This window comes from Coregonus clupeaformis, unplaced genomic scaffold (assembly GCF_020615455.1).
Source record: "Coregonus clupeaformis isolate EN_2021a unplaced genomic scaffold, ASM2061545v1 scaf0290, whole genome shotgun sequence".
In the NCBI taxonomy this organism is placed as follows: domain Eukaryota; kingdom Metazoa; phylum Chordata; class Actinopteri; order Salmoniformes; family Salmonidae; genus Coregonus; species Coregonus clupeaformis.
In genome coordinates, this window is record NW_025533745.1 from 209,089 (window position 1) to 230,590 (window position 21,502).

A 21,502-nucleotide genomic window follows, 5' to 3' on the forward strand; every position below is an offset into this window, starting at 1 on the left:
AGCCCTGAAGACAATGTCTGAATTTGCAGTGCAATCAATAACGGAAAAACTAAGAGCTACAGCTATTTTAATATGAGCAGAGTCTTGCAGTGCACTCACCGCCTGAGCTTTGGAAGTCACCAAGCTCTCTAAGAAGAATAGAAGATACATTACACAACTTGTATTTCTCATTTGAACTACAGTGCCTTCGGAAAGTATTCAGACCCCTTGACTTTTTCCACATTTTGTTACGTTACAGCCTTATTCTAAAATTGATTAAATAAACACAAATCCTCATCAATCTACACACAATACCCCATAATGACAAAGCGAAAACAGGTTTTTAGAAATGTTTGCAAATTTATTCAATATAAAAAACAGAAATACCTTATTTACATAAGTATTCAGACCCTTTGCTATGAGACTCGAAATTGAGCTCAGGTGCATCCTGTTTTCCATTGATCATCCTTGAGATGTTTCTACAACTTGATTGGAGTCCACCTGTGGTAAATTCAAATGATTGGAAATGATTTGGAAAGGCACACACCTGTCTATATAAGGTCCCACTGTTGACAGTGCATGTCAGAGCAAAAACCAAGCCATGAGGTCGAAGGAATTGTCCGTAGAGCTCCAAGACAGGATTGTGTTGAGGCACAGATCTGGGGAAGGGTACCAAAAAATGTCTGCAGCATTGAAGGTCCCCAAGAACACAGTGGCCTCCATCATTCTTAAATGGAAGAAGTTTGGAACAACCAAGACTCTTCCTAGAGATGGCTGCCCGGCCAAACTGAGCAATCGGGGGAGAAGGGCCTTGGTCAGGGAGGTGACCAAGACCCCGATGGTCACTCTGACAGAGCTCTAGAGTTCCTCTATGGAGATGGGAGAAACTTCCAGAAGGACAACCATCTCTGCAGCACCTTTATGGTAATGGCCAGACGGAAGCCACTCCTCAGTAAAAAGGCACATGACAGCCCGCTTGGAGTTTGCCAGAAGGCACCTACAGACTCTCAGACCATGAAAAACAAGATTCTCGGGTCTGATGAAACCAAGATTGAACTCTTTGGCCTGAATGCCAAGCGCCACGTCTGGAGGAAACCTGGCACCATCCCTACAGTGAAGCATGGTGGTGGCAGCATCATGCTGTGGGGATGTTTTTCAGCGGCAGGGACTGGGAGACTAGTCAGGATCGAGTGAAAGATGAATGGAGCAAAGTACAGAGAGATCCTTGATGAAAACCTGCTCCAGAGCGCTCAGGACCTCAGACTGGGGTGAAGGTTCACCTTCCAACAGGACAACGACCCTAAGCACACAGCCAAGACAACGCAGGAGTGGCTTCGGGACAAGTCTCTGAATGTCCTTGAGTGGCCCAGCCAGAGCCTGGACTTGAACCCGATCGAACATCTCTGGAGAGACCTGAAAATAGCTGTTCAGCTACGCTCTCATCCAACCTGACAGAGCTTTAGAAGATCTGCAGAGAAGAATGGGAGAAACTCCCCAAATACAGGTGTGCCAAGCTTGTAGCCTCATACCCAAAAAGACTCAATGCTGTAATTGCTGCCAAAGGTGCTTCAACAAAGTACTGAGTAAAGGGTCTGAATACTTATGTAAATGTGATATTTCCGGGGTTTATTTGTTATAAATTAGCAAAAAGTTTTTGCTTTGTCATTTTGGGGTATTGTGTGTAGATTGATAAAGAAAGAAAACAATTTAAGCGATTTTAGAATAAGGCTGTAACGTAACAAAATGTGGAAAAAGTCAAGGGGTCTGAATACTTTCCGAAGGCACTGTATCTGGAATATAGAGAGGACTGGTCACTATTGGTAGTATGGATTAGCATGTGGCAGTTTACAGTCAGGTATCTAAAGTGTATTGAAGCCATAGTTCATGCCTATTGTTCAATTGCGTACGTTTCTGGAAAACTGATGGAAGAGGACTGGTGTGGAAGAGAAAATTAGATTTGTTATCAAATATGACCTGAAGAAGACACAGGTCATCCTGTTCCTCGTCTTGTCTGTAAGGTTGCTCTGTTCCCTGATATGTATTATAACCAGTCTGTTTTAGAACTGTTTCTAAATTGCCTTGTTCTAACTTTCTGTCAAACAATCTTTCATGGTTCCTGTTATCCCAGGATGTGTGGGGGAGTGGACATGTCCTTGGTATGATTAGTCTTTCTCTGGGCCTACTATTTGTGGTGATAAGCAGAAGTACCGGACTCATTTGAAGGGCATGTGATACACCCCACCCATCCTCGGTCTGTATACAATGTCTGTGAGAACAAAGAGCGAGTCAAATTGGTTTTCCCTTGCATGAATGCTCGTAATAAAGCTTTTGTATATTGAGAACGGACTGCCTTCTGAGTGATTTTTCCACCACACTGGTTACAGTCTACAACTTCTGTATGGTTACTTTGCTATTCATTGCAAAAGGCTTGGCCCTGGCCATTAGGAGCTCTTGTCAAGATATGCTAGGCCTAATCTAGGTCCATTTCACCAGGGATATTTTGGATTAACTGTAGACATTCGATCATCCCTTCCTCCACATCAGTCTCTACCATCTTTGCTCTCTTCCTTTACCTCACTCACTCACCCTCTCCCTAATTATTTTTCCCCACCTGTCTTCTCACACAGCCACTCAGGTCTTCATTTGGCTAGCGCTTCTGTTGACCTTTGGCCTGCAGTTCTACCTAGCTGTGTTCTGCCTGCTGAAGTGCTGGAGTTATGACACAAGGCTAAAGCAGGCTCTTAAAAACCTGCCCTCTACAGGGAAGCGCCCAACAACAGGTAGGTCTATTCCAGGGATGTTGCCTTGACACAGTGTAGTGATCCATGAACTGACCAAAGCAAATATCTAGTTTGATAAAAACTTTTGTTTTTGTTTTATCAAATCCACTGAACACTTTCAATCTCACTACATTCTGAAATCAAAAATTAAGCAGGTTGAAATGAGACCTTTCCTTTGACTAAACTGGAGGTAATGTTAATAACACATGTATTCCAGATGTTTCAGTCACTTCTTCCATCATTCAACTTCCAGAGGACTTGAAGAGTGTGAAACCACCTGCTTACTGTCGTTATGATGTAGAAGTGGCTGAATCCTCCCTGCCTAGGCCCTGCTGCTATGACGATGAGGAGGCTAGGCCCTGCACTAACTCTCCCTATACACCTTTTGCCTGGGATCTTGTGCAACGCTGAGGAGGACCATGTAACACTTCCCTGTAAATACTGTAACTTAAATAAAGTGTACATGGAATGCTGACGAGTTACTTCTTAAACTTTATTTTACAATAAAATTAGATTTGTTTTAAATTGAACCCATCATATTTACAATAAATGATAAAAACTCACCCCACACAGCCATGAATACAGCAAAGAAAACTGTTGCTCCGTTGTCAAAAAGATGGGTGACCTAAAGCCAAGAAACAAATCAATAGCAATTGCTTAGAGAAATGATTTCTGTAAACATGAATTCAGTACAAACACATACAGTAGTCACATTTGTATATAAAGATTGCAAATGAGGGCTGTTTGTCAGACATTTTCCAGAGCAAGCTCACAAAGTAGTCCCGTGTAGCTCAGTTGGTCGAGCATGGCGCTTGCAACGCCAGAGTTGTGGGTTCGATTCCCACGGGGGACAAGTACAAAAATGTATGCACTCACTACTGTAAGTCGCTCTGGATAAGAGCGTCTGCTAAAATGTAAATTGTAAAGTAAAAAGATTACCTGGCTAAATTAGTTATACTTCTGTTACTGTGACATGGCGCTGGAGTAAATGTTTGTCAAACAAGTAAATATTTTTCGATAAAGTAAATGACAAAATCACTGTTCCTGGAGAGCTGCAGTGTACGCAGGCTTTTGTTTCAGCCCAGCTCTAACACAAAATAATTGTGGTCTACATTTATGACCATCATTAGTTAATCATTTGAGTCACACACAGTGGCTCTCCAGGATCAGAATTAGCCACAACTGCCCTGATGTTTGTCAGCAGTGCTCAGTCTGGGGCAAACGTTTAACATACTCTACATGGTAGTACTGAAGTCACCTTGGCATAGATGCAGCTGTCTGAGAGTCTCAGGTAGGGGCAGTACTCGTCACATATGGGGCACATGATGATGTCAGTGGCTTGGCAGATTTCTTTACTGGAGAATCACAGACAACCTTTAGCCTGGTTCAATACACTCATCAGTTCTTAGTGCATTTATCAGCCTGTCTCAGTGCTGCCAAACGACTAACGCACTGATAGCATTGGTAATAGACTTCTACCAGACTAAGGCCAGATTTACACCAGTGTAAAGCATGCGTCTGTTTGGTATTTTTTCTTGGGGAATAGCACAAGACCAAACATTAAAGTGAAGGATAAAATATTAAGGTAAAACCTTGAGGTAAAACTTAATTAAAGAAGACCAATGAGTATCAGGTGAGCTCACATTACCTGACCTGGCAGTGGTCTAGGGTGAACCAGCCATAGAGGAAGACCATGAGCCCAACCAGCGCCGCAGGGAACAGCATCCCAGTGTACCAGCCCAGCCAGGCAAAATAGAGACCAATTTTCTCCCCGAAGTACCGCCTGACAGACCCATCAGGAGATAAACACCAACAAACAGGTCACTATGTACAACCATCGCAACGATGTTGTGGCTTCATACGTTTTTAATGATCTAGTAAATTCACTCCATTAATTAATTAATGTGGCTTTAATACATGTGGCTGGTGAAGTTGTATTGCTTGCAGACCTGTGATGTCCTTATACAGCAGGAGTGTTAGCACAGTGTTGTACCTTATGAGGTCCAGTGGCTGGTACTTGTACCACACCCCCCACCAGGCCCAGCATTCATACAGCAAGTGTCTGTGGTTCTCTGCCCCATGCGTCCGGATGGAATTCTTACTTCTGTAGCTCCCCTGTTAACACACACACGCAAGTAATGTACCATCATAACTACAGATGTAGGATCTTAATTTGATCACTCTTTTGTTGCTGAGAATTTTCCTGCTAAGCAGGAAATGCAAACTTGTTGTGTATTTGAGTTTTTAAAAAACGCTTCTAAAGTTTGTAATTTCCACTTTGAAATATCAGACTTGATTTGCCCTTACGAAAATGTATCAACCCCTACAAAAATGTCCATTAATTATAAACCACATAATAATTCACATTTCCAGTTGCCGCAGGATTATTTTCCTGCTGTAGCGAACTGGCTCAAATGAAGATCCTACAAGTGATATTTATCTTCCAAGCCAATGTGTGAAGTCTCAGTGCATTACCTCATGAAGGGGAAAAGCTGCCTCGTATGAACTGTTGCTCAAAAGACGATTCAGCCCTGGAGCATGAACAATAACATGAAGACACTGTCAATATCTCTACACACCAGTGACATGCTGTACCTCAAACATGGAATACATCTAGCAGTGGTCTTTTACTATTTGGAGAGGCGGCAGGTAGCCTAGCGGTTAAGAGCGTTGGGCCAGTAACTGAAAGGTCGCAGATTAGAATCCCTGAGCCGACTAGGTGAAAATTCTGTCGATGTACCCTTGAGCAAGGCACTTAACCCTAATTGCTCCTGTAAGTCTCTCTGGATAAGAGCGTCTGCTAAATGACTACAATGTAAATGTATTATCCAGAGGTCATTTGTAACTGTGTTATATGATGATGACAATCTCACCCATTTTGTCTTTGCCCTCCTCATATTTGACCCTTTGCAAGATATGATGGACGATGCGACTCCTGGTAGCGTTGTTGAAGAACGTGTCTTTGTTGTGAATGGTGAAACTGTAACAGAATATAGACACAGAAAAGGATCCTAGATCATATTTCTTCTAGACCGCACCAGTCCGTTGGATTTATTGAGCTTTTGAAAAGCACACAATTTTGGTCTGAGGTCATCTCAGTGCATTCTATATAATTTTGCCTTGACGGGCGCTTGTGAGGCCCCCAAAAAGGCCCCTAAAATTGGACCACAGCCACAAGGAAATGTAGTTCATTTGTTTACATTGCAAAATGTGGTACCCTAAAACTAAGAATCATGGTTTAAAGATGTAAGACATTGATTAATCTTCACCTTTAAGTTAGTAAGGAAAGACCATATACCAGACTGGTGGTGGACACACACACACACACACACACACACACACACACACACACACACACACACTTACTGATGTATTCTGGAGCGACTGAAGGGGGCGGTAAAGCTCTCGTTCTCCTCCAGGTCAGGGAGGGTGTCGTTGTCAAACTTCATGGGTTTGCGAGGCAGCCATCCTCGAAATCTGTTGATTCTCTTCTCCATCCTGGACGGTGACAGAAAGCCCAAAATCACATCACACACAGCCAGAGACCGTTAACATTAGGGTCGTACCCCAAAAATTATATCAATAAATCAATCAATTAACACTCACCTACTCATGAACTTGTACCGTCGATGCATGTAATAGATTTTCCTCCTGAAAAACCCCACAACATTATCAACTATTAAAAGTTAATCTCAGTGCATTAATGCAATGCAGTGGCTTGGGGTGGTCTAGCAGTCTAGGTCGCTTATGCCTCTGGAACAAATGCACTGGTGCTCACATGTGTTAGAATCTGACCCCTCTAGAGCACTCTCTTCTAGCTTTCCTGTCAGTCTCTCACTATTCTATCTAATAAACATGAAGAAATACTGAAAATAAAAGTACATTGCAAATAACTGTATATTCATAGTATGAGAGAGAGAGAGAGAGACAGAGAGAGAGAGAGACAGAGAGACAGAGAGAGAGACAGAGAGACACACAGAGAGAGAGAGACAGAGAGAGAGAAAGAGAGAGAAGAGAGAGAGAGAGAGAGAGAGAGAGAGTGAGTGTGTGGTGGGAACCTGTCTGTCGACGTGATTTATGTGTGTGAGTTTCTGGAACTACAGAGGCTGCGTGTTCGTCTCCCCACCTGAACGGCATCCGAATGTTCATAAGCTCTGCGTAGCGACATAGCACCTCCCAGGGAACATGCAGCTTCAGGAAGATCACATCACTGTTGCACACAGACAACTGTTTGAGGGGAAAAGACCCAGCATTAGAACTATTAAGTCCCGTTAACACTATTTCTTAAAACAGTTTCTTAGCACATTAAAAAGGTATATAATGAAGGATCAAATGTTTTAAATGAAAATGTTTCCATTCTAAATCATGTTGCTACACATGTATCCAACTTCAGTAGAGAGGTTTATGGATTTCATAACTGGACATAGAGAGGAAAGGGACAGTTGAAATATAGATGTTATTTTCTCTCTCATCATTTCCTTTGACATCCATTAGTGATATCTCAGAACAGTTAACAGGCATTCGCTGTCATGGCCGTGGAATAGTTTTTACTAGGATCTTTAAAAGATTCCAAACTATGTGAGATTCATGTATTCAAAATCCCAGTAGCCAAGTTATATAGTCAGTACTGCATTCTCTGATCATTTCAAGCAGAATTCTGCCTTGCATCTTGTTGTCATCATAAGAAGTCTGACTACACAGTAGGCAAATGAAAAACTAGCTACCCTCGCAGGACCTAAACATAACAAAGCGTCTCCATGCAGTAGAGAAGAAAATGATGCTGTTAAAGGAGAGAAGAAGAAGCATAGTCTCTTTGAATGATTCAGATGATAACCTTGATGCTACTGCGTCAGCACACTAAGTGGCAGCAACTCACACACATGTAAAAGCACACACACACTCAGCACAATTGCTTCCCTGCAATAAACCAGATTGAGGGTGAAACTTGCCATCAGCACATTTGCATTGGTTTATGAGTGACAGGCAGAGCTTCAGTGACTACAGTAATACTGTCATACTATAATATACTGTTACTGTAATACTATGTTACTGTAATACTATATTATACTGTAATACTCAGTAGTACTCGCCTCCTTCTCCATCTGCAAGCCCTCAGCTCGGATGTTGCGCTCAAATATTTCCCTCTTCTCCGACTGCGGACCGGACTTCCTGTAAACCAGGATGTAGTCGATGTGGCACTTGCCATCACTGAAGCACAGCCCACTGGACCTACTTCTCCCTACCTGGGGAGAGAAACAGAGGGAGGGAGTAACCACTATAAGGTTGTTTTGACCCAAAGTGACTTCAATGGAACATTTACAGAGGCGGTTCAGCTAAAGTGCTTTGCTCATAAGCATAACATTGACATTTGCCCTTCCAAGGGTTATACCTCACACTATTGTAGTAAGAAACCAATGTGTTCACCCTAAGAAGGCAAAACGTCAGATCCCCCAATGAGGATAAGAATAACACTTACAGCAGCCAGCTTCAACCCACATTGACCATACGTACTTTAGGGACACACCAGTAATTGACCTCTCACCTCTGGTGCCGGGTCAGTCCTAGTGTTGTCGTCCAAGATGCTACTGGTCCCGGGGTCGAGCAGGGTCGAGTCGCCGTCTTTGGACGGGGTGCTCAGCCCCTCCAAACTCTCCATTAACAACTTCACATCCTTCAGAACTGGACGGGAAATCAGCAGAAAACACATTGTGAATTGTGAAACCCTCAATATGTTGTTGATTCTGTGGACACCTAGACTACTTCCTAACTCAGATAATACAACTAAAAGATTAACTGAATTGCATGACTACCACTCAGATTTGAACTTTAATAAAGTTTTTTTGTCTCATAAAAGTTGCTCTTTAAAAGGTGCTGCACAACAGTTACATTATGGAAATGTTATTTGGTCGAGGTACCTCTTTAAGGAGGTGCCACATGGCTTACCGTGGGGTGGCGCGTTGTCCTGCGTGCTGGGGGAATCCGGAGCCCCAGCCAAGGACTCCTCCATTCTGACTGGCGACCTGGTGGGGGGGAAGGAGAAGGCTGAGTCCGCCGCCTCGCACCCAGGGGCCGGGGGCTGCAGCACTCTCTGTCTGTGGGGGCTCTGCCACTGGAGCTCAGCCCCATGTAGAGAGAAACTCACACCTGGAGGAGAGAGACAGAGAGAGAAAGAGACAGGGAGAGAAAGAGACAGGGAGAGAAAGAGACCGGGACAGAGACAGAGACAGGGAGAGAAAGAGACAGAGAGAGAAAGAGACAGGGACAGAGACAGAGAGAGAAAGAGACAGGGAGAGAAAGAGACAGGGAGAGAAAGAGACAGGGAGAGAAAGAGACAGGGACAGGGAGAGAAAGAGACAGGGAGAGAGACAGAGAGAGAAAGAGACAGGGAGAGAAAGAGACAGGGACAGGGAGAGAAAGAGAGAGGGAGAAAGAGACAGAGAGAGAAAGAGACAGGGAGAGAAAGAGACAGGGACAGAAAGAGACAGGGACAGGGAGAGAAAGAGAGAGGGAGAAAGAGACAGAGAGAGAAAGAGACAGGGAGAGAAAGAGACAGGGACAGAAAGAGACAGAGAGAGAGAGAGACAGGGAGAGAAAGAGACAGGGAGAGAAAGAGACAGGAAGAGAAAGAGACAGGGAGAGAAAGAGACAGGGAGAGAAAGAGACAGAGAGAGAAAGAGACAGGGAGAGAAAGAGACAGGGAGAGAGACAGACAGGGGGAGAAAGAGACAGGGAGAGAAAGAGACAGGGAGAGAGACAGAGACAGGGGGAGAAAGAGACAGGGAGAGAAAGAGACAGGGAGAGAGACAGAGAGAGAAAGAGACATGGAGAGAAAGAGACAGAAAGAAAGAGACAGGGAGAGAAAGAGACAGGGAGAGAAAGAGACAGAGAGAAAGAGACAGGGAGAGAAAGAGACAGGGAGAGAAAGAGACAGGAAGAGAAAGAGACAGGGAGAGAAAGAGACAGGGAGAGAAAGAGACAGAGAGAGAAAGAGACAGGGAGAGAAAGAGACAGGGAGAGAGACAGAGACAGGGGGAGAAAGAGACAGGGAGAGAAAGAGACAGGGAGAGAGACAGAGAGAGAAAGAGACATGGAGAGAAAGAGACAGAAAGAAAGAGACAGGGAGAGAAAGAGACAGGGAGAGAAAGAGACAGAGAGAAAGAGACAGGGAGAGAAAGAGACAGGGAGAGAAATAGACAGGGAGAGAGACAGAGAGAGAAAGAGACAGGGAGAGAGACAGAGAAAGAGACAGAGAGAGACAGAGAGAGAAAGAGACAGGGAGAGAGACAGAGAGAGAAAGAGACAGGGAGAGAGCGAGAGCGAGAGAGAGGGAGAGGGAGAGAAAGAGGGAGAAAGAGGGAGCGAGAGAGAGAAAGAGGGTTTTCCACATTTAGTGGAAAAAAGAGAGGATAGAAGAGAGGGAGAGTGGTATTATGATCAGAGCTCAGTAAAGAACGTGTCAGCATGACAAGGTATATAACCTCAAATATAGAGAGACGTAACAGTAAGGGAGCAGTAACATTCAAATTGTAATGTTTCTGAGACCTTATCAAACCTTCAGGAGACATTCTCTGTTGGTTAGGAAATGGGAGATAGGCGAGTCCACAGCCTTATATAGTAGGCCTGGGAATTGCCAGGGACCTCACGATACAATATTATCCCCATACTTTTTAATTTATTATTTTTTTCTTTCTTTTTCTGGGGTTAGATCAGCTTAATATTGCAGATAGATTGTAACTTCTATCAACGTAATTGTCTGCATCACTTCCAATCCCCCATGTTTTTTATATATATATACACTCCCCTTTATTACTTTTCAACCCCGCCATCCTTTCCCTACTTGGAGTAAATTAGTGAACAACAATGCCCAGGCCTCTACTTCCAGCCTATACTTACTATCTACACCTTATGGACACAGTCAATTTTACAATAATTCTATTTTATTTGTTTTTGCTCCTGAACTTCTTCTACTCTCAACCTCTCCGATCATTTTCATGATGTCCATCCGGTTTGCTTCTATATGCCATATCTTTCTAACTGTGCTCTTTCCCAAAAGCTCCCAACATACAACCTACATACTTATTATGGACACAGTATGCTTACATTATTAGTTATCTTGTTATTATTTGTTGTTATTTGTTATTAGTCCCATCCTTCAACTCCATTCAATACCTCCCATCTATCTCTTAACACCATCCATATAGGATTTCTATTTGTCATATATATTTCAACCGTATTGTGATGTTTTACAAAAATTCTGAACCTTTCTATTCTCATTGCTTCTACAGATTGTGAATTAAAAATATTTTTTTTTGCTAAAAGTATTATTATATTATTGATCGATTGACTATGACTTTTCAGATCATCCAGTAATGCTATCTGCAAGGTTAGCTCCAGGTAAATATTATCCCCATACTTAGGTGCCGATATGATATGTATGGAGATTCTCACGATTCTATATGTATTGTGATTCTATATGTATTGCGATATATATATATATATATATATATATATATATATATATATATATATATATATATAGCGATTCTATACTGTGATTTTACTGTGATTTTATTGCGATTCGATGTTTCAAACATGCTGCTCACTATATGTCTGCTGCAGAGAGACAAGAGAGAGCATGAGAAACCTAGTTTTGATCAGACAGGAAAATAAAAGTGTTGAAACCATGTTGGCTTACTATTTAAAAAGAAGATGGAGAAGAAGCTATAGGATGTAAATACCAGCGTTTTGGCCAGGTAAGCCCACAGCCCCCCCATCCCTATTATATAGACATGCAAATCATGAGTAAGCTTTACAGTGGCCCCAAAGGAGATGTAGAGATAGATATACAGTACCATTCAAAAGTTTGGACACACCTACTCATTCCAGGGTTTTTCTTTATTTTATATTTGAGATTCTTCAAAGTAGCCACCCTTTGCCTTGATGACAGCTTTGCACACTCTTGGCATTCTCTCAACCAGCTTCATGAGGTAGACACCTGGAATGCATTTCAATTAACAGATGTGCCTTGTTAAAAGTTAATTTGTGGAATGTCTTTCCTTCTTAATGCATTTGAGCCAATCAGTTGTGTTGTGACAAGGTAGGGGTGGTATACAGAAAATAGCCCTATTTGGTAAAAGACAAAGTCCATATTATGGCAAGAACAGCTCAAATAAGCAAAGCGAAATGACAGTCCATCATTACTTTAAGACATGAAGGTCAGTCAATACGGAACATTTCAAGAACTTTGAAAGTTTCTTCAAGTGCAGTCGCAAAACCCATCAAGCACAATGATGAAACTGGCTCTCATGAGGACCGCCACAGGAAAGGAAGACCCAGAGTTACCTCTGCTGCAGAGGATAAGTTCAAAAAGAGACTGTGTGTATCACGCCTTCATGGTCGAATTGCTGCAAAGAAACCACTACTAAAGGACACCAAAAAGAAGAAACTTGCTTGGGCCAAGAAAGGTGGAAATCTGTCCTTTGGTCTGATGATTCCAAATTTGAGATTTTGGGTTCCAACTGCCATGTCTTTGTGAGATGCAGAGTAGGTGAACGGATGTTCTCCGCATGTGTGGTTCCCACCGTGAAGCATGGAGGAGGAGGTGTGATGGTGCTTTGCTGGTGACCCTGTCAGTGATTTATTTAGAATTCAAGGCACACTTAACCAGCATGGCTACCACAGCATTCTGCAGCGATATGCCATCCCATCTGGTTTGGGCTTAGTGGAACTATCATTTGTTTTTCAACAGGACAATGACCCAACACACCTCCAGGCTGTGTAAGGGCTATTTGACCACGAAGGAGAGGGATGGAGTGCTGTATCAGATGACCTGGCCTCCAGAATCACCCGACCTCAACCCAATTGAGATGGTTTGGGATGAGTTGGACCGCAGAGTGAAGGAAAAGCAGCCAACAAGTGCTCAGCATATGTGGGAACTCCTTCAAGACTGTTGGAAAAGCATTCCAGGTTTCCAGAATGCCAAGAGTGTGCAAAGCTGTCATCAAGGCAAAGGGTGGCTATTTTGAAGAATCTCAAATATAAAATATATTTTGATTTGTTTAACACTTTTTGGGTTACTACATGATTCCATATGTATTATTCTACAATGTAGAAAATAGTAAAAATAAAGAAAAACCCTTGAATGAGTAGGTGTGTCCAAACCTTTGACTGGTACTGTACTTATCTCTATACAGTCGGGTATAAAATAAATACAAATACTGAGCTATATTGTTTACCCAAATGTTTTTCATACTAATGCAATTGATCAGAGAAAGAAATGGTGTGCCCTGAAGTGATTCTGTGCGCCCGCTGAGAGGAGCCATTATCTAACATGGCCTAGTGAGGAGGCTAACAACAACCCCTCTGAAGAGGTCTGTGACCCACTCTTCATTCTGACGAGCCTTGTCTCTGGGGAAGATTGTTGATGGTCTGAACGCTGAATTTCCCTTTGTGACAGCTCCGCAACTCAGCAGAATATTTCTGCTGAGCCCCAGACATACAGAGAAGGAGAGGGAGGGAGAACGCTCAACGCTCGCGCCCTTCCACAGTGGCTGAGGTAATGATATAGCAGCAGGTAATAAAACCACCATTAACTCTTTCTTCCTGAAATCGATGGTTGGGTTCACTCTGTGACTTGGGTTGTAATAAACGTTTCACTCAACCGTCAGCGGCTAGGAGGTATTTTATAGCGCGAGTAGACGTTACAGCAGCCCCAAAGGAGATGTGAGTGATAAAAGCTAGGGCACTATAGAAATAGATTGATTCCTTCCCTAATTACATTACATTTGAAAGAGTTGTCTAACGTAGCTCTGCCGGTCTGAATTTACATATCAATGCATATCATTTGCACACTTCAAAATTCCATCTGTGCCCATCAAAATCCAATGACCTGCTAATTCCAAACGCGAGGTTTATTTCATGCTGTTTCTATGACTACCACAGTACCCTCTAAGTTCAAGATTAAGCACAAGTCACAACATTGAGAATTGATCTATGACAGATGATATAAGCATAGAAGCCTAGGTGTCCATAGAGAAACAGAAATTCATCAATAATTAACGACAGTGGTTTTGTTGCCTCTGATTGACCACTGGGCAGCAGCACACATACACTTTAGTCATTTAGCAGACGCTCTTAGCCCGAGCAACTTACAGTATTGAGTGCATACATTTTCGTACTTTTCCCGTACTGGTCTCACGTGGGAATCAAACCCACAACCCTGGTGTTGCAAGCCAACCCCCCTCCCTCCTGTTTGGAGACACTGAATGCACAAAACACAAACTGATTTCAGTCAATGAGCATATCGGCTGAAATCCTGACACAAGGTACACACACAAAACACCAACTGTCATGGTAATTCATGCCATAAGAGTGAAGGCCAAGCTAGTGCTAGCATGTTGCTATGCTAGTTATCGCAGGAGGATGTTCAGGCTAAGCTGGTTGGTTTAAGTAGTTACCCCACAGAACCATTGCACAGTCACACAAAACTATTCAGTGGAGAGGAGTATTATCAGAAACTTCTGATTGATAATGAGAAGTACATTACATACAGGTGTGCTGCATCACACCAGCAGCTAATTAGAGGATAGATAGAGTGGCTCATGGAAAAAGTCTAAATGGGATCCTTGGGATGTCCCAACTCTGAAGTTGAAATTTAAAACGGTTAATGGTTAGAGTAAGGGTAGGGGTTAGGGTTTAGGGTAGGGAACTACCAAGGATCCCAGATAGCACCAACCGTGGCTCATGGCCTCTGCATATGAACAGGAAGCAGTCTTGCTGGACAAGCTTTTAAGTTATTGGCACGTTATTATGGGTGTTATTAAGTTTGTGATTGAGTCTCCCACATTGAGGGAAAAATAGGATTCTTCCAGGAATGGGGGCCATTACCAAGGCGCAATGGAGTTAGCAAACAGCAAAACAAAGTATTAAGTTACATTCAGTGGATGTAATGAAATTACATTCAGGAAATGTAACATGAGACTAAAGTGATTCTTAGGTGACATTATTTGCTAATCTGTGAGTAAAGCTGCACCATTGTGCTAACATGATTTAGCCTGGCTCACAATGCACAGCATGAGGGTTTCCTACAAAATAATCATTCTGGCAAAAGAAAAATCTGAGTCAAATGATTTTTCCCTCATTCCCATAAATGTAATCTCTTACATGATGAGATAGAGATTGGTTAATATTGATTCAGAAAGTAGATTTACGTCACTGTTCATGGTATGTATGACCACACAAATCTAGTGATCTGAGCTTATAGAGGTCCTATAATTCATGTTATTCTGTATGTAATTCTATGGCTGAAACAGCCAGCATACATTAGATCTGTATCATTATCAGACTCTCTGTCAGACCTGCATTTGAGTGATTCCATACAGAACCAGGAAAAAATGTAATAAATATGCTAACTTTGACTAATTGTGTATCAAAAAGTATAATTGAGAAATATGTCAAATATGTCAACAATCCTTCCCCCAAAGAAAAATTATATGAATAAAATTGTGAAAAGGCCAAAAAATCATGGTCTTTTTTTTGTCCTGGTTTCGTATGGAATCACTCATTTGTAACATAAGCTACTGGTGAGGTCACCTCAGCCTTAACAGCAGAGGAAAACAGTCAGAGCACCGAGATATTTTGGGATGGACGCCCTTTTTAAGCATATTGATCTGGGCAGGTGTCTGGATCTGAATATCTGGAAATTGTGAACTCTTGTCAGAAATGAATGAGATCACTAATACCTCCTCATTTCATATGGCATAACCTTGCCTTAGCATGACAGCTCACAGAAGTCTAGCTGGTTGGATAAGTGAGCGGAAAATAAAAAGGGGGGGGTTGCCATGGGGACCAGGAATCAGGAAGACAGAGGGTGGTTCTGGACCACTACATCAGCACAGTCAGGGGACAACAGACCTCCAGGCTCCGTCAGGCCCCAGGGCAACACAATGGCCATTTCACGCCTGCCAGACGGGCAACGGAGCTCGGACACATAGTGTCTCCACTGAGCCCTGACCCACTTCTCCTTCCCTGAACCATGCATAATGGAGGAGTGCTACACTTAGGACACACAGCTCATTTACAACCCCCGTAGTGAAACCGTGTGGGAGGGCGATACGGGGAAAGAGAGAGAGAGAAGGGGGGAACGGGAGCTAAGGAGAGATGGGAGAAAGAGGGAGAGAGAGTGTGTGTATGTGTGTGAAGGTCAAACGCCTGTATGGTTCAGGAACACAACAGTGTGAAAAGAGAACAGAGATAATAGACAGTAAAAGGAGAAGAGCACATGTGGGTCATAGAGTGTGAGTGAGGAGGAGAGAGAGAGAGACAGAGAGGGGGAGAGAGAGAGAGAGAGAGACAGAGAGGGGGAGAGAGAGAGAGAGAGAGAGAGAGAGAGAGAGAGAGAGAGAGAGAGAGACAGAGAGAGGGGGAGAGAGAGAGAGAGACAGAGAGGGGGAGAGAGAGAGAGACAGAGAGGGGGTGAGAGAGAATCACTGCAGCAAAACCACTACAGAAAAAAAAAACACTGCTGTGGGTCTAAAACAAGTTGCCTGCAGCACTCACCATGCGAGGTGGAGTGGGGGAGAGCTTCAACCCCTCAGAGGGCAACAGGAGGAGAGGACAACACAGCCCCGGGGCCGCCCCAGTGGAGGCTCCACAAGCGCTACAGTAGCTATAACTAGCAAAACTTGGCTCCGGTACTAAAGACCCCGCAGCGGGAAATGGAAAATGACCTTCTGCAGAGGCGATCAGCTGCATTCCCCATATTTACCTCCACTCCCGAGCACCGCAGCACTCTGCTCTAGCTCCTGAGCTCCCTCACGCTCACACACACACTCACAGTGAAACACACACTCCGCTCATCCCCAAAACATCCCTCAGATTATATAAACCTCTGTCCAGCCAACACGAGGCAAAGCTCAGGAAGAAACAGATGGAGACCAGCTTAGATCCTCTCTCAGGGAAAAATACAAGCAGAATGTATATGCAGAGAGAGGGAGAGAGCGAGGGGGGAGAGCTAAAGAGCTGCAAGACAATCAGTATTTTTTATCAGTCAACCCGTCAGCCAATCCGTGGGAGAGGAGCTTTGAGGGTAGCCAATCGGAGCTGGGCTGGCTGTATCAGTGTCGTTGTTGACCAAAGGAATGACAGTTGCTGCTGCTCTGGGTGTCAATGTGTTCTTTAAAAGCCAGCACCTCACACAAATGCACATTCACAAATACAGTGTACAGTGTGTATCTTTTGAAGGAGGAATCCCTTAGAGAATTCTACCATTAGTCACTCTACTTGCATGCAATACTCAGAGTGAGTGTCACGCTACTGCAAATTAAACAAACCCTACATATATAATAGCTGGCTGCTTTCCAAAAGTGTGTTTTCAAAAGTCTGCTGTACGCTTTACCATGTCAGTTACACTATTTTAACAATTTGTTAGTTTTCAGGCAGGATCCAACTGGAACACAGTGTGCTAACCAGAAATGCACTGTGTGTGTGTGTGTGTGTGTGTGTAACAACCATATTTGTTTCAGCACTGAATTTTTTCAAGCATTGTTAGATTGTGTGACGTACAGTATGGTATTTCAAATATTCCATTCCAATATTGACACATATTTAGATCCACAGTCAACCAATAAAGTGGAAAGCATCCACATATTATTTCAAAAGGTCAGAGGTGGGTCGTTCCACCTCAAGAAGTTCTGAAATTGTTTTGGTTGTTAGAAACAGATAACATTAGCATTCCTGCAACATTATTTTGTTGAAATATAATTTGATCTGAGAAATTAAGCTAATTGATTGCACCCAAATTGGCAATTTTCAATGTATAGGATTCATATAATATTCAATAAATATAGTACCTAACAAACTTTTTTACTAACAATGAGTTAGACATGAGGAATCCAAAGAAATGTTCAAAAGCCACTCACGGATCACCCACACCCATGCCAATCCCACCCCAACAACTAGTATATTGAGGTGGCAGGTAGCCTAGCAGCAGGTAGCATTGGGCCAGTAACTGAAAGGTCGCTGGTTTGAATCCCCGAGTCAACTAGGTAAAAAATCTGTTGATGTGCCCTTGAGCAAGGCACTTAACCCTAATTGCTCCTATAAGTCGCTCTGGATAAGAGCGTCTGCTAAATAGCTCAAATGTATATAGTATAAATTCTCTATGTCTGACAAGTAGTATGGAGCTGCAGCTCTGAGTATTGTTTCTTCATCCTATGTAATGTATTCCCAGTGAATTTGTTGATGTTTTTTTTCCCCTGTTCAGAGAAATTAGTCATTGAAGTTGTTAGGTTTATGTCCCATCCTACATCCGGATATTACCAGGTTCTGACCACTAGATGGTGCTGTTCCTGCTATTAGGTGAGAAAATATTGAAGAATCCCCCCTTAAATGATAAAGGGATAGTTCACCCAAATTACAAAATGACATATTGGTTTCCTTAACCTGTAAGCAGTCTATGGACAAGGTATGTCAGCAACCCATGCTTTGATTTGTTGGCCACTGTTTCAATACTAACTTTTTAGCATTTGTGGCACAAATCCAATGCAAGACAATAGTACCTATATTAGCATTTTCACACTTCATATCCAAATGATCCTAAAGTAACACAAAATGGATTGCGTAACTCAATAATGTTACTTATAGATGATTTGGACATGAAGCGCGAAAATGCTAATATAGGTACCATTGACTTGCATTGGATTTGTGCCACTAATGCTAAAAAGTTAGCATTTGAAATAGTGGCCAGGTTTGTTTGTTTATTATGATCCCCATTAGCTTTTGCAGAAGTCACAGCTACTCTTCCTGGGGTCCACAAAAAATACAAAACATGACAAGTAACAAAACACTGATACACTGATAGATAAGGACAGTCACACAAGGTAAATAAAACCAAAGCATGGATTGCTGTCATACCTTGTCCATAGACTGCTTACAGGGTAAGGAATTTTTTATTTATTCAGTAATTTGGGTGAACTAACCCTTTAACATTGATGGGGAGGGGGATTCTTAATTTTTTTTTAACTTCATAACATTAACAATCTAGTGGTAAGAACCTGGTAATAAAAGGATGTAGGATGGGACATATACCTATCAAACTTCAATGACACATTTCTCTGAACAGGGGGAAAAAAAACACCAAATTTACTGAGAATACATTACATAGGATGAAGAAACAATACTCAGAGCCGCAGCTCCATACTACTTGTCAGTCAGAGAACTGATACTATATACTCATTGTTGGGGTGGGATTGGCGTGGGATCCCTGTTGGTGGCTTATGACCATTTCTTTGGATTCCTCATGTCTTCCTCATTGTTAGAAAAAAGTTGGGTCCAAATCGGATGTTAGGTACTATATGAATCCAATAAATAAAAAATGGCCAATTTGGGTGCAATCAATTAGCTTAATGTCTCAGGTATCAAATGATTTTCAACAAATTATATTTCAACAAAATAATGTTGCAGGACATCTTATCTGTTTCTAACTACAGAAACAATTTCAGAACAATCTGAGGTAGTGGGTGTCATGGCTTGCTGAAATGACATGGAACGACCCAGGTGTGTTCATCGTATAATGTGATTTCAGGATACTATCTTCTGTGTAACTCAGAACCAACAGACTAACTCGATATGACTCATCACCATTGGCCTAACACTGTACTGGCCTAACTCACAAAAGCACAGACACTACTGTCATTATCACTTGAATCAGCACATCTATACTGAACACAAATATAAACTCTGTAAACACAAATATAAACACAAATATATGACTCTATTCCTTATATGAACTGTAACTCACTGAAATTGTTGTATGTTGCATTTATATTTTTGTTCAGTATACATCTCCTGATGGCTCTCACTACTGCCATCTACACGGATTACTGTCAACGCCAAAGGTTCTGTGCTTTGGCAGGATAAGCCGTTTCTAGACTGGCTTCTTAGGGACCAAACCACATGGCTGAAATTAGAATGAAGTCAGGGTTCAAAGTTGAAAGGTGAAACCTTACTTGTGCTGCTGTCGCTGATGGTCTCCTGGCTGGCGCTGCAGTGGGATGATACAGGGTTGATTGACAGGGAGGCAGGACAGGACACTGGCTCTGGGTACTCAGGGAGTTGCGGAGCCGCGGCGGCGGAGGCCTCGGAGCGAACCCCATCAGGACTGTCACACAGGGGGTGACCTCTGGGAGGGAATGGACTCTTCCAATGGGAGATACCAATGGCCACTTGGCCCCCGAGATCAAACCCTGTAAGGAATATTAATATCTCAGACTGAAAGAGTTTCTCAAAACATAGACTCCCCTCCTATAGCACATAACCCTGGAAAGCATGCGAATGTGAACACTTGTCCTTGCAACTTGCATACTTAGTCAATTTCTCTTATAGCAATGTCAGGGTTCTTTGAAAATCCTTGATATTGAATAGTTCCCAGAAAGTCAGACATTGCAGAAAAATCAAATTCCTTGAAAAGGGAAATTAGTGATATTAATAAAATAATTTCCTGTTTCATAATTTTACATTTTAGTCATTTAGCAGACGCTCTTATCCAGCGCGACCCACTGTTAGTGAGTGCATACATTATTTTATTTTTTTCAGACTGACCCCCCGTGGGAATCGAACCCACAACCCTGGCGTTGCAACACCATGCTCTACCAACTGAGCTACATCCCTGCCGGCCATTCCCTCCCCGCCAATTGTGCGCCGCCACATGGGTCTCCCGGTCGCGGCCGGCTACGACAGAGCCTGGATTCGAACCAGGACCACTGCGCCACTCGGGAGACAGATAAAGAAACTAAGGTTATTGCTCTCTGGAGGAGTGAGTTTCCACTTACAATTACATTTCCCATATCTCAGAAATTCAGGGTTCTGCTTCCCTAATTTAACCAATTTAGAAAAATGCTGACATATTTCGCTCTCCCAGTTCAAAAGGAAAAATGGGGCGGCTATGTCCATAACAATGCTGCTCTCTAGTGGTTGATTTTTGCCAACTCCATTACTGTCCTTTCCCTTGTCTGATGAGTCCATCTCCGTTCCTCGTTTGTGAGTGGTCTACTTCCACATACATCTTGGGAAGTATCATAACTAAGTATGAGGAAGCTACTTATGACAAAAACGATGTTTTGACGGTTGACAACTAAATCATTTAAAAGGTGTGTTGTGCAACATTTCCAACTGCAAGCACCTTTGTGGAAGTCCGTAAATTGTGTAAAAGCTGTAGAATTAAATAAATTGAATTCCTTCAAAGAAAAATATGGTAACATTGATAGTGTGCTGCATAGTGTACATTTAACTTGAATTGATTTAACTGAGTTTATTTTATGAAATTGACTTTGCTTTTGAAGCATACCACAGGAAGGTTGCCAACAAACCCAACAATCCTAAAGATATTGTATGAATGCAAATGACTCTCTCCCTCTGTCCACGCTCAACAGGCAGCAAACCACAGAGAGGAGGGAAGATGTCTCTCTCGCTCCCTCTATCCACGCTCAACAGGCAGCACACCAAAAAACAAAGAGAGGAGGGAAGCCTTCTTTAGCTTTTCTGGAGACACTACCCCAGCACATTTATAAGATACACTACTACTGAGCAACAACAGCTCAGCCGTGAGGTGGTAGGGCACACAAGCTCACAGAACGGGACCGCCGAATGCTGAAGCACGTAGCGTGTATAAATTGTCTGACATCGGTTGCAACACTCACTACCGAGTTCCAAACTGCCTCTGGAAGCAACGTCAGCACAATAACTGT

General features: G+C 42.7%; 1 protein-coding gene across 2 annotated transcripts in view; it reads right to left on the reverse strand.

Annotated features, from left to right (window-relative positions):
* Positions 1-21,502, reverse strand: part of LOC121543482 (anoctamin-4) — a 55,709-nt gene that overhangs the window by 29,046 nt on the left and 5,161 nt on the right. Inside the window, exons 3-15 of one of the 2 annotated variants that reach the window (XM_041853360.2) lie at positions 19,766-20,002; positions 8,703-8,903; positions 8,302-8,438; positions 7,850-8,002; positions 6,886-6,986; positions 6,366-6,410; positions 6,126-6,257; positions 5,633-5,739; positions 5,235-5,290; positions 4,753-4,874; positions 4,408-4,542; positions 4,018-4,114; positions 3,324-3,384 (exon numbers count right to left, since the gene is read on the reverse strand). In XM_041853360.2, coding sequence (XP_041709294.1) covers positions 3,324-3,384; positions 4,018-4,114; positions 4,408-4,542; positions 4,753-4,874; positions 5,235-5,290; positions 5,633-5,739; positions 6,126-6,257; positions 6,366-6,410; positions 6,886-6,986; positions 7,850-8,002; positions 8,302-8,438; positions 8,703-8,903; positions 19,766-20,002 — 1,584 coding nt within the window. Of the gene's footprint in view, positions 1-3,323; positions 3,385-4,017; positions 4,115-4,407; positions 4,543-4,752; positions 4,875-5,234; positions 5,291-5,632; positions 5,740-6,125; positions 6,258-6,365; positions 6,411-6,885; positions 6,987-7,849; positions 8,003-8,301; positions 8,439-8,702; positions 8,904-16,316; positions 16,719-19,765; positions 20,003-21,502 lie in introns of those variants that run through there. The other variant, XM_041853361.1, reaches the window with a different exon arrangement.